The sequence below is a fragment of the Thamnophis sirtalis genome, unplaced genomic scaffold, assembly GCF_051295495.1.
Source record: "Thamnophis sirtalis isolate CommonGarterSnake01/CBP01778 unplaced genomic scaffold, rThaSir2_p1.2 scaffold_3, whole genome shotgun sequence".
Taxonomy (NCBI): domain Eukaryota; kingdom Metazoa; phylum Chordata; class Lepidosauria; order Squamata; family Natricidae; genus Thamnophis; species Thamnophis sirtalis.
Genome location: NW_028261383.1, coordinates 105,403,849 through 105,417,512, shown reverse-complemented (window position 1 = coordinate 105,417,512; position 13,664 = coordinate 105,403,849). Strand labels below are relative to the sequence as shown.

At 37.7% G+C, this 13,664-nt stretch overlaps 1 protein-coding gene across 1 annotated transcript in view; it reads right to left on the bottom strand.

The window, feature by feature from the left end:
* Positions 1 to 7,976, bottom strand: part of LCP2 (lymphocyte cytosolic protein 2) — a 46,001-nt gene extending 38,025 nt beyond the window's left edge. The window contains exons 1-3 of the mRNA XM_087708236.1: positions 7,695 to 7,976; positions 960 to 1,022; positions 491 to 537 (exon numbers count right to left, since the gene is read on the bottom strand). Coding sequence (XP_087564362.1) covers positions 491 to 537; positions 960 to 1,022; positions 7,695 to 7,772 — 188 coding nt within the window. The 5' untranslated portion in view covers positions 7,773 to 7,976. The remainder of the gene's footprint in view (positions 1 to 490; positions 538 to 959; positions 1,023 to 7,694) is intronic.
* Positions 7,977 to 13,664: the final 5,688 nt, after the last annotated feature.

The following is a 13,664-nucleotide window of genomic DNA, read 5'->3' as shown; positions in this document are numbered from 1 at the left end:
GTCCAGTTCAAGGAATTAAGGTAAAGGTAAAGGTTCCCCTCGCATATATGTGCTAGTTATTCCCAACTCTAGGGGTGGTGTTCATCTCCGTTTCAAAGCTGAAGAGCCAGCATTGACCAAAGATGTCTCCGTAGACATGTGGCTGGCATGACTAAACGCCAAAGGCACAAAAAATGCTCTTATCTTCCCACTAAAGGTGATTCCTATTTTTCTACTTGAATTTTTTTATGTGCTTTCAAACTGCTAGGTTGGCAGAAGCTGGAACAGTAATGGGAGCTCACCCCGTTAAGCAGTCCTAGGGATTTGAATCACCGAACTGTCGACCTTTCTGATCGACAAGCTCAGTGTTTCAACCACTGAGCCACTGCATCCCTATATTCAAGGAATTAGTTTTCCTTTTAATTAGATTGTGATGGTTTTCTTTTCCACATATTTAGCATCAGCTTAATGGTGACAGAATCAGATTTTAAAATGCTTGTGATTTACTTACGGAACTTTTAGCTTTGGAAACTTCTGAATATCATTTTCAGACATGTTCTGAAACACACAAAAAAAGCAGCATGCTATAATTAGGCACATGCCATCATTTTGGTTACTGAGGATGCTTATTATAAAATAAAAATAGAATTGCAATGGTCACATGAGAGTGATATTTGCTTAAATGTAACTTGCAAGACATGCTGTTTCCTCGTTCCTTCACCTTCTTTCCTAATTATTCACTGATAACTCTTTGTTTTTATTAGCTTACTTATTATCCATCAATAATGATTGATTGATTGATTGATTGATTGATTAACTGATTGCATACCTAAAAATTGTAGCTTTTGACATATCTTTCTGAAAATTGTAGCAAGGTTTAAATGGTCTTCCTGGACTTTCTAGAGAATTGGATTAAATAATCCTTATGTTTAATTCCAACTCTATATTCTGTAAATTTATGAAAGTATTGAAAAACTTACCAGAAATCTTTGTCCAGTTATGTTAAGTTTCCTCACAACTTTCTCGCAATCCTTGAAGTTTAACTGTAAATGAAAATAAACTTTATTAATGATAAGCTTTGGTTAAAATTCACTCAGGATGCTCCAACAAAGATAACTTCCACCTTGATTAGTAGACATCTGGATTACTGCAAGGCATTCTATGTGGATCTGCTTTTGAAGCAGTGGTGGATTTCCAATTTTTTTACTATGGGTTCGCTCTCATGCTCTTGCACATGCATCCGGGCGGTTGGGTGGAACCTCCCATCACCGCTACTATCAGTTTGCCCAATCCGGACCAGCAACCCACCTCTGCTTTGGAGACAACTCACAGCTGATACAGAATGCAACTGCTAAACCACTGTCAGGAGCTTGCTACTGCAGAGTTATTAAAGTATCACTTATAAAGTTGCAAATGACATAACACTCAGAGATATCAGGAACCTACCACTTTTCATATAAATGAGTCTACCCATCATGTCCAAATATCTAGTGAGGGCTTGCTGAGCTTCCTATTGCTTTAAGAGGTTTACCCAATGTGGGCCAGGAAGCCAGTTGTTTTCAGTAATATCTCTAAAGCAGTATTTTTAAACTCAGCAACTTTCAGACGTGTAGACTTCAACTCCCAGAATTCCTTAGCTAGCATTTTCCCCTTGCTTCCCGATTCTCTCTAAGGCAATTAAAAACTGTCCTATTCTGATATGCCTTTGAGTAATAGTGGAATTCATTATATTAATAGGTAAACAATTAATATTGCAATTTGGTTTAGTTTGGGTCATCTTGTTTTCCTCGCTGTATACTATCCAGAGTTGGATGGCAAAAGTTTACAAATATTGATAATATTTTAATGGTTTCTCCTGTGCATAGACATTACCTAACCACCCAAAAACAAATCTGGGTGCAGAACAGTCTCATTAGGCCATTGCTAGTGGCTGTGATTTCAACCAGAGGAGGTGTGTCACACTACAGAGCAGTGGTGGGTTTCAAAAATTTTTTGAACCTACTCTGTGGGTGTGGCCTCCTTTGTGGGAGTGGCTTGCCAGCCATGTGTTCTCTCTCTCTCTCTCTCTCTCTCCTGCCAGTTCTAACCTCTTCTATAGAAGAGGTTCCACAAATCTACCATGCCGTTTAGAACTGGTTCCAGCTTCCTCCCGACGCATGCCCGCCGCTCATTGATTGGCTGGCTCACCAATCACCCCACCTGCCTCTAAGAGTCCTATCTAAATCTTAAAGTCTTAAAGCTGTCAAGTTTGAACATCCCTGGGTTTTTTTTCTAAAGGGGTAGGAGTGCAAGGGTCTTGTAACTTGACAGCTTTAAGACTTGCACACTTCGATGTCAGAGTTTCTGAGCCAACATGACTGGAGGAGGAATTCTGGGAGTTGAAGTCCACAAGTCTTAAAGCTATCAAGTTTTAGAACCCCTGGGGGGGGGTTCTAAAGGGTTCGGGGTGCAAGGGTCTTGACAGCTTTAAGACTTATGTGCTTCAAATGCCAGAGTTTCTGAGCCAATATTTCGGTTGCTAAACAAGAGCGTTGTGAAGTGAGTTTCACCACATTTTACAAGTTGACCACGCCCACCCAGTCACATGACTGCCAAGCCACTCCCACTTGGTCACATGGCTGGCAACACACTCCCACCTGGTCACATGGCCAGCAAGCCACTCCCACAAAGCAGGCCACACCTACAGAAGAGGTTCTAAAAATTTTGAAATCCACCACTGATGGAAACAATGTTCTTTTTTTTTCTAAATTTAAGTTCACTTTTAAACGAATTCAGTATACTTCATTACAGGTTACATTATATTCATACAGTGAACACTGAATTCATGAGAGTTTCCTGACTCACTGAAATCTCTCTTCTTGAACCAAAACATAGAACATCTCACTTATATCCTTGTTTCTTGCAGCAGCAATTAGATTGATTGAATTGACCTCTGCCTGTAAGGACTGAACATGTTGCTCAAGTTGAAAAGTACTGAAAAGTAGTACCAAGAAAAGGACATCTAAAGAAACTACTTCTTTAAAGTTATACAAAAGATGATCTAGCGCTAGACACAAGAAGAAAATACTAAGATGGGTTTGCAACAACTTTCCACATTGTTAGTTATAGATAATTAGGACTGCAGAGAAAACAATTGCAACCAGCCTGCCTTCCATTGATGATCTCTACACTGCATGGACCAGAAAGAGGGTTGAAAAAATATTTACAGACCCCTCACATCCTGCACATAAACTGTTTCCACTTCTTCCCTCAGGCCGTCGCTATAAGGCATTGCATGTCAAAACAATTAAACACAAAGATAATTCCACACCCCACCATCACTCTGCTGAACACCTAATTCCCACAGCACTGTCTTAGGCCTAAATATATTTACCGATGTAGGAAGTTATATTGTTATTATCATTATCTCACCTTTCTCATCTTTCTCATCTTTCTCATCTATCCTACTGCCTTTTCCTATTGGTATCTTATAATTTATCATTTGCTGTCGTATCTTTTGATCAATGATTGTAACTATGACCTATGATATATGATCTATCACTTTGTTACTTGTATGTAAACTGTGAGCTTATACACCGGAGACAAATTCTTTGTGTGTCCAATCACGTGACCAATAAAGAATATTTTATGCTATTCTATTGCTGATCGCATGATCAACCACTAAATTGAAAATATGGCAACTAAAGCTGCAGGAAGACCAGAAGTTGAATAGGACTTTGCATAGCAACCCACTGCTGATTAATTCAGAATTCTCTAATGCTTTAAACACCAATGTGCTGAAAAAGTCAGCCCCTAATTTACCTGATGCTAAATTATCATGGGTAACATTCGGACAAACCACTTTCAAAAATATTTGAACTATAAGATTTGCACCCCACAACAAACAACTCTATTTCTAGAAATCCACTCTGCTAAAAAGCAGAGCATGTATCCATAAAAATAAATTCCTTATATCAGTCTCCATCTGGCAGTCAAGCTCCTAGTCATACTTCACATTCCTACAACGAAAAGAGTGAGAATCCAGATGCATAAAGTTATACATGTGGAAAGCACTCCACCTAGGCAGAGCCATTTGGAGTAATTGCCCCAAGAAATATGGGAAAAAGTTTTTGTTTATGAAGTGCAAGTCGGTGTTGTCATAAGAAGTACTCACTGGTGCTTTAAAAAGTGTAACAGAGCACTAGAAATAGAATAGTCATTATCTGTGTAATTTTGGTTTTGGAATCACATTTACAGTATTTACTGACAGAATGATAAAGCTCTTTCATCAGATAAATATTTACAAATTCTGGAAAAAAGGAGAAGTTGTTGAAATCATCCTAAATTCTGCTGAGGACAGTACTGTTCAAAACAAAGGAACAGCCAAGTGCAAATGATAACAGAGCTCGTTTCTGAAAACCTGAAGGTCTTGAAAATTAGCAAATCACCAGCTGCTCATTTGACTGATTTAATGTTAGTAAACATCGATGTACTAATGTTAAATTAATCAAAATCAAGTACAATCCCTTGGATTGCAATGTGATCAAACCAGTCAGTCCAGAAGAGATCAACCCTGACTGCTCTTTAGAACGCCAGATTCTGAAGATGAAACTCAAATACTTTGGCCACCTAATGAGAAGGAAGGACTCACTGGAGAAGAGCTTGATGGAGGGCAAAAGAAGAAGGGGATGACAAAGAATGAGGTGGCTGGATAGAGTCACTGAAGCAGTAGGCGTGAGCTTAAATGAAGTCCAGAGGATGGTAGAGAACAGGAAGGCTTGGAGGGGTGTTGTTCATGGGGCCGCAATGGTTTGGACACAACTTCGCAACTAACAACAACAACAAAACACCAATACAAGACTTTTGTCTGAATTATATAGCAATATAGCAATATAGCAGTAGACTTATATACCGCTTCATAGGCCTTTCAGGCCTCTCTAAGCGGTTTACAGAGAGTCAGCATATTGCCCCCAACAATCTGGGTCCTCATTTTACCCACCTCGGAAGGATGGAAGGCTGAGTCAACCCTGAGCCAGTGAGATTTGAACCGCTGACCTGCTGATCTAGCAGTAGCCTGCAGTGCTGCATTTAACCACTGCGCCACCTTGGCTCTTACAATTCTGGATGTATTTGGGATAAGTGACCAGATATCCTTTATTACGAAGAACAGTCCTTTATTTCAGAAAGCTGAGTTTTAGATTTGTGTATTTTTTTAAAAAAAATCCTGGTCTTGCTCTTGGCTTGTCCTTTGTAAGGCAAAGTTATAAATATAAACAATTGGTTTTTTTATGCTTATGAACCACTTTCATATTTGTTCTCTTTTTAGATTTGTCCTTTGTGTTTTCCAAGAAAATATGGTCACTTGGAAGAAGCTAATGGATCATATGCTATTTTCAGAAGTTTCCAAGTTCAATCGCCAGCGACCTCCAGGTAAAGAAACAGGTAAGAGAAAGAAGATGAGATCCATCACCTATTAATATTGTCAGCTCATACTATAATGGAGAACCACATGAAAGAAATTTGACTTTTAAGATGCAGAAGGCATGTAAATCAAGCTCTTTCAGCAAACACAATATTTTGTGGCTTTGTGTAATCTTTTGTGCAAAACTAGAATGTGCAAAAGCTGGTTGTCTGCTGAGATTTTTTCATAAAAACAGTATAGACCACAAAAGGCAATGCAAGAAGGGTATATCTGGAGAACACAAAAGCAATTAATAAAAAAAAAGAAGAACAAAAAATCCATCCTCAAGTTTTACAAAGGGCTTAATCGGTACATTCATTTGAACTACACAGAATTGTACTCTGCTGCTGGGCCACTGCAAAGTTGTCACTCGAGCTTGATTATTCTTGACTATTGCCTGGGGGTATAATAAAGCTGAAAGAGACTAATTGAATCTGTCAAGGCTAGAAGACCTGTAAGTCCAAGGTAGTGTAATTGTCAGTGCTCCTGCTGTCTCCACTCCACTCTAATGAAGTCTGCCACTTGGTTTAACTTCTCTCTGACTGCTAACATGGTATTCATCTGCAAAAGCACATTGCTATGAGTTGTAGGAAAAATAAATTAAGCTGTCGTAGTCACATAGTGGAGTCAAGGCAGGAAGTGCTATGTCTCCTGAAAGCTACATCAAGCTGAGCCTGAACTATTGGCCCTAATACTGTGGGGTTACTATTTGGGGTGTCTATGTATTACCTCGTCACTTATCATAGTTAACATGGTATTAAACAGAGAGTGATTGACAGAAAGGGATGGAAAAATAGGAAGAAACCTAGTGAGACTACAAACAATTCTGGAATTAAACTGTTTTTAATGCTGCCCACTGTTGGCTCTAAAAACCATGTTCAAGGCTCTGCAGTATACTACGCAATCTATGCACCCTGTAATTCAATTTGGGGGAAGGGGAGATGGCATTTTATGGCAAACACAAGCAGCATTCCATATTGGCTACACAGTGTGTAGTACAGCAAAATGGAGCACAGCAAAAACTTTTTGCACAGTGGTGTATTAACCCCTAAGCATGTGCTTAGGGCACCAGGCCCAAAGGGGGCACCACAAAGTTGAGAAAGAAAGAAAAAAACTAATGAAGATTTGTACAGTATGTACAAAGGGGGTGCACCAAGATTTGTCAGTGGCTAGGGCAAAGTGAGCTTAATCCGCCACTGTCTTTGGAATTTGGTTCTTATCTTTCTTCCAATAGTTAAAAAGCTAAAACACCAGGCTATGAAAAAGAAAAGAAAGCACAACCAAATGCTTCTTTTTCTCACCAGGAAATTAATGGTGAGAAATGTGTCTTTTGTTTTAAAGCTTTTAATCATGGCCCTCCAAATCAAGTGTCAGCTAAGCTCCAAGCTTTGCTTTGAGGAAGAAATGCTGTCCCCCCCACCTCTCCGTCTCTCCCTCCCTCTCCCTCTCCCTCTCCCTCTCCCTCTCCCTCTCCCTCTCCCTCTCCCTCTCCCTCCCTCCCTCCCTCCCTCCCTCCCTCCCTCCCTCCCTCCCTCCCTCCCTCTCTCTCTCTCTCTCTCTCTCTCTCTCTCTCTCTCTCTCTCTCTCGGAAGAATGTGTAGGCCAAGAAAAAAAAAGAATTAGTCTTGCCTTCAAGCATAGATAGATTTAGATCAGGAGACAAATTGGATGTAAATAATCTGGCCCCTCATAACTTGAATCTGGAATGGCAGACATTCACTCACACTTTACAGAGGAACCAGATGACTTTATTGCCAACTTGTAGAATTCCAAGCTTTTATTACAGATAAGTGGAGAGAGTGCAACAAATAATAAAATAAAATAAAGTAAAATAAAATAAAATAAAGTAAAATAAAATAAAGTAAAATAAAGTAAAATAAAATAAAGTAAAATAAAATAAAGTAAAGTAAAGTAAAATAAAATAAAGTAAAGTAAAATAAAATAAAGTAAAATAAAATAAAGTAAAATAAAATAAAGTAAAATAAAATAATAAAATAAAATAATAAAATAAAATAAAATAAAATAAAATAATAAAATAAATAATAATAAAATAAAATAAATCAATTTCTACCTAGATACAAGCTAAGATCTAAAACTCTTTGGGAAGGATCACTTTGGAAAGCTAAAATTACCTAAAAACATATATGTACAGAAAAATATATTTTCTGGATACGAGGAAAACAGACAGAAGAAGCTCAGGCTTTCCAATGAAGAAAATTGGGAATGCTAATCGGAAATGCTAAAGATGATACTGTTCAATTAAAATGAAACTTACCCTCCTAAAGTAGTCAGCCAAGTCATTGGGCGACCAGCGGATCACTTCGGAGCGATAGGGCGTGCTTCGTAAATCCATTTCTGTTTCTGGTTAGTTAGTTAGGAAGCAAAACATGTTAATCTTCGGCTGTGACACACTGTAGGAAACCTCCTCAGCAGCAACGGAGACAGGAAAAATGTGTCAGATCCATGAAATTCATTTAAAATAAGTTGAACTCCTGGCTTTGGGCTTTTCTTAGAAGTGTGCTGCAACTGAAGACAGCAAAGCTTCCGGTATGAGCTGAACAGTCTCTTTCTCAGAAAACCTGTCAGCAAGCAGCTCAGTTTCACCACTTCCTTTTCTGAATCTAAATGCATAAATAAGAAAACAAGGTGGTTCAATTCCATTATTGCAAAAGTGGGGTCTGAAAATCACGTAATGTATTTTCATCATTCTGCTCAAATGTGAAAAGCTAGGGATCAACACAACTGGGGGAGTCGGTGACTTTGTGGGAAAGAACATGATAACATATTGAAATGGCAGAATGGGAATTTTTTTTTTTTGTATTCATGATAAAAAAGAAAAAAAAGGGGGGAATCACATATAACAATAGGAAATGAAGCCAGAATCTGTTTTCCTCTGTTTCTCTCTCAGAATCACTTGAATGAAATTTATTGTATATGTAAAATAGCATTTCAAAATTTGACATTTGTCTTATAATTAATATAACCATCCTGCTCTGGGATGACAAGACCCAGTTTGTAAATACTGTATGACTAGTTCTTTAGCAAAGTTGAAAGATAGCCAAAGATCAAGTGCATAATTTGAAAGATTATGTTGATCCACTGAATGTGCCTAGTCTTATTTATTGAAACTTTATTGAATAAGCCACAATGATCTGGCTTCACAGTAATAATAACAAATAAAAGAAATAACATTTAAACTAGAAATTGTGATTTGTAAATAAAGATCCCAGATTCAGATCACACTCAGCTCATTTTGATTCAGTATAATGGATAAGCGTAATCAAAGATGTAAGCACAAATATGCCTGTCTCAAAGACACCATCCTAATGTCATGTTGCTACAAAATGGAAGGACTTGTGTCAGGAAGGAAGGAGGGAGGGAGGGAGGGAGGGAGGGAGGGGAGGGGAGGAGGAGGAGGAGGAGGAAGAGAGAGGAAAAGGAAAAAGATAGAAACCACAATTGTACAACTGCAGCTCCATTTTCCACTTTTTTGGTTCCATCCCTTCAAATGCCCATTCAGTTCAACTTCAACAGTTAGTCTTCCAATATCTTTCAAGTACTGTGCACCATGCTATGCAAATGCAAAGTAAAGATGTGAAAAAATAATAATAAAGAAATAGAATGGGGGATCATTAAATCTAGACTGTTCTTTGTGTTTATTATTGGATGATGTAAACGTACATTAAAAAAAACTTTATGTAGATCTCTTCTAGATTTCTGTTTTCACAATTACATTAACAACTGGGTTAGCATCCATTAGATGCTTGTGCAAGTTACATGTCTTAACTCATCCTATGTTACAGTTATGAATATTAAAATAGTATAATTATATTTAAACATGATCTTTTTATTTCTCTTTCGTACCAAGAAATAGAAAAATAAATAATACGTAGTGCCTTGCATTGCCACAAGAGTGCAGTCAAACTCAAGTCTTCTCACATACGTATGAGACTTGTTCATAATCTGAATGAGGAAGATTTCAGCATTAAAACTTGCAAAACACATGCTTTGCAAAACACGTGTTGTCACAAGGTAGAGGGAGGGGGAGAGCCTTCTACAAATATTGAGTCCCCACAGTTCCTTGTCTGCAAAGGTATTTAGGAGAATACCCTCTTTATCTTTGACCTCGAGTTTTTTCTTTTTTGAAAAATAGATGAAAACAAATTCATTAAAACTCTGTCTCCATTTTTCTTTTGTAGCTTTTTCTAATGTTACAATTCTTGCATACAATTCTTTGGCTTGTGTAGTTCATAAAAGTTAATTATCTAAGTTTTTTTTTAAAATTGAAAAAAATATTTGATGTTATTCTTTGTTATGTAATATACAGATGGTTTTCGAAATTGTAAAGAATATTCAAAGCTCGGGTTCTAGATTTACGTAGAGATCTGTCCTCCAAGCTTGGCTCCCAAATGTTTCTTTACCAAACTAGGTAACATCTTCAGTGGGCCTGAGGTGAAGTGTCTTGTTCATTTACATAAGTCGAATTGAATCACAAGACTAATTGAATCACAAGACCGATTCTGGTCTTGTGACTTCTGACGGGTTGCTGTGAGATGTGAAATTCAGCTGGTGAGGTGGTAGTCCACTTCCTTTTGATTCATATGCTGGTTCTAAGTCAATGTGTTCGTTGATGGGCCCATTGCATTTGGCAAGTTTTCAACCACAATTGAGTCCAAAAATTCTGTGACTAAGTGACACATTTGTTAAGTGAGGCTTGCCACATTTTATAACCTTTAAAGGCATAGTCATTAAGGAAACCACTGCAATTAAGTGAATCTGATTTTCCCCATTGATTTGGCTTGTTGGAAAACATCTGGGAAAATTACAAATTGTGATCACATGACACCCCCCACCTCCCCAGACAATGTAACTGTCATAAATACCAGTTACCAAGTGCCCAGATTTTGATCACATGACCATGGGGAGGCTGCAACAGTCATAAATATGAAAACAAGTCATAAATCACTTTTTCAGTGCTGTTGTAACTTGAAACAGTAACTAAATGAATGGTTGCAAGTCAAGGACTACTTATATATTTACCAGTGTATATTTCTGAAATATATGCAGTAACAGTGTTTAGAAATAAGTGTTCTTTGCGTTGATCTGTCAAAAACAAATATGTTTTGTGTAGGTTTCTTCAGAGAAAAATGGATAATAGCAATAGCAATAGCAGTTAGACTTATATACCGCTTCATAGGGCTTTCAGCCCTCTCTAAGCGGTTTACAGAGTCAGCATATTGCCCCCAACAATAATCTGGGTCCTCATTTTACCCACCTCGGAAGGATGGAAGGCTGAGTCAACCCTGAGCTGGTGAGATTTGAACAGCCGAACTGCTGAACTGCAGTCAGCTGAAGTAGCCTGCAGTGCTGCATTTAACCACTGTGCCACCTCGGCTCAGTAGTAAGTACCAGTAGGATAGTAGGTCAAGAATTCTAGTCTATTCCAGTGCAGATACTTTTTTTTTCTTTTTAGTGGCGTTGATAAAAATGAATTGCACAGCCATCTATGTTGGCTTTTTAAGGATTAAGTGAGTGATGTTCACTTTTCATGCCATATGAAAGAGTCAATACTACTCACTTAGTTCTCCTGTAGTCCTTCCACCATTGAAGCTGTCTGAACTCTTTTTAACTTATTATTTGACCTCTTATCACAAGCTGCACAGTTCTCAGGTTTGAAATAACTAACTCACCATGACACACTAACTCAGATATGGGGTTATTACAGTGGAATCTGCAAGGAGATCCCAAAAAGCCAAGATAACCATTGTTGTTCAACACAAGTGAATCCCCGTCCCTTTTGTAATGGATCAATATCACACATCATGTACAAAAGGTTAGAATGGCTCTGACCCTTCTGATCTTTCATAAGATCTTAAAAGATTCTGGTTCTGTTCCCCAGCCCATTGCCCTGAGTGTGTGAAGGGTCCCATCTCTTGGCTGTGCTAACGACTATTGGTTGTGATATCTTCCGTGGCTCCTGCATATCTTAATTTTTGTATTTATGATGGAAGTTTTAATTTCTAATTGTTGTTTAATCATTTTGAAATTATTTTAAGATTCTTTGCCCAGCAAACAATTTTAAAAGAATGTGTGGCATACAAACTGAATAAAATAAAGCGACAAAGTTTCAGTTGACTTGCTGCCACAGTTGCCACAAAGATGAGGGAGTCAAACTATTCTCCAAAGCACCTGAGGATACAACAAGAAGCAATGGGTGGAAATTAATCAAGGAGAGAAGCAACTTAGAATTGAGAAGAAATTTCCTGACAGTTAAAACAATTAATCAGTGGAACAACTTGCCTCCAGAAGTTGTGAATGCCCCAACACTGGAAGTCTTTAAGAAGATGTTGGATAACAATTTGTCTGAAGTGGTGTAGGATTTCCTGCCTAAGCAGGGGGTTGGGCTAGAAGACCTCCAAGGTCCCTTCCAACTCTGTTATTCTATTCTATTCTACTATCTTTTTTTTAGACCCCCTTGCAGCCCCACTGAGTTATTTTCCTTACAGCCACTCAACTCTCTCAATTTTAACAGCATTGTTCTTATTAGTGAATAGAAGAGATCCCTCCGATCCACGGGGAATTATTTGAGCTAGATAAAATCCTTTAGAAATAAAATATAGCTTATATATTATACACTTTCTGAATCATTAAATGCTTCCTCACTTTATTTATAAAGGAAATAAATGTGGCTAAAAACAGCTATGGGGCAATTTCAGTGAGTGAGTGAATTTCTAAACTGGGAGTTAAACTTCTGTCTACAACTCACATCCTTTGTGCTGGGCCACTCTTAAAATGCAGTCCCTGGGAATTAAAAATGCCAGAATAAGTTTTATTTAGGCTCCAATCCAAAATTCAACACTACAAAAACCAACCAAACCAAAAAATGGAAGCACCCTAAATCTAATAGACAATCTGCATTCTGTATGTTGAATTGAGTCAATGCTAGTTTTTATATGGGTAATCTAAAGTTTAATATTTAAAATAAGAGGGTTAAAAATGGTGAAATGTAAATGAAATATACTAGAAGGGGAAATAACATAAGGAGAATTGTATCAACTTGTAATTGCTATTTAAAAAGAACAGGAAGTTCCTGTTTGTACTGTATTGTGTAAATGTAGTGTACGTCTAAGTTTTGTTTGTGTGTATTTTGTATGTTTGTAAATAAATAAAAATATATATTAAAAAAATAAAATATGGCGACAAGGCACATAAAAAAATAAAGATTAATATTTTTTAGAACAGCAGATAAGCTGACTAGTCAGATTTTAACACTAGGGGCCTGGAGTTCTCCATTGCATGCCAGAAAGCCTTGAAGTTTTTATTTTTTTCAGACCTTGAGTTAAGATGAACATGTTAAGGTGATATGTTTTTGTCTGCTTTTGTATTGAATGACTGGATCCTAGCTTCTTTTGTTCTATACTGGTTACTATTTATACATAGCCTTGACCACAATGTAGCCCAAAATTTCTGTTGCTACGGGAGATAGTTGTTAAGTGAATTTTGCCCCCTTTTACAACTTTTCTTGACAAGTTTTTAAGTGAATCACTGAAGTTGTTAAGTTAGTAACATGGTTGTCAAGGAAATCTGGCTTCCCCATTGATTTTGCTTGTCAGAAGATCCCCCAAAGTGATCACATGACCCAGAGACTCTGCAACCGTCATCAATATGAACCAGTCTCCAAGCGTCTGAATTTTGATCATGTGACCATGGGGATGCGGCAAAGGTTGTAAATGTGAAAAATGATGGTAAGTCACTTTTTTCAGTGCTCTTGTATCTTGAGAACAGTCACTAAATGAACAATTGTTAAGTTGAGGGCTATCTATCAGAGTTTGCAGCAGTAATCACATCCAGAAAGCACATACAGGTAACTGATTCAGCAGGATTCATTACCTTCTCTTTATATATGAAATATAACACATGACGTAAATATACAATATCAAAAGCAAGTTTTCCAATATGGTAGCAAATACAAACAAAACACAGGCAGAGGAGAGAACAGTTTCAGTTTCAGTTCAGAGCAGCAGACTAGTTCAGAGCTCAGCACAGTATGCAGCTTTAGTACAGAAGTTAAGCTAAGCCACGCCCAGGCTCCTTGCTGTCTCCTCGTTGCTCACACAGCAAATACTTTTTCAGTTTCCAAACAGCCTTCATTGGCTGATTTAGTTGCTATGCCTATTCATTGGTTGACCTTGTTACCAGGTGTCTGCCACGTCATGAACTCTCTCACACACTTACATTACCCGTA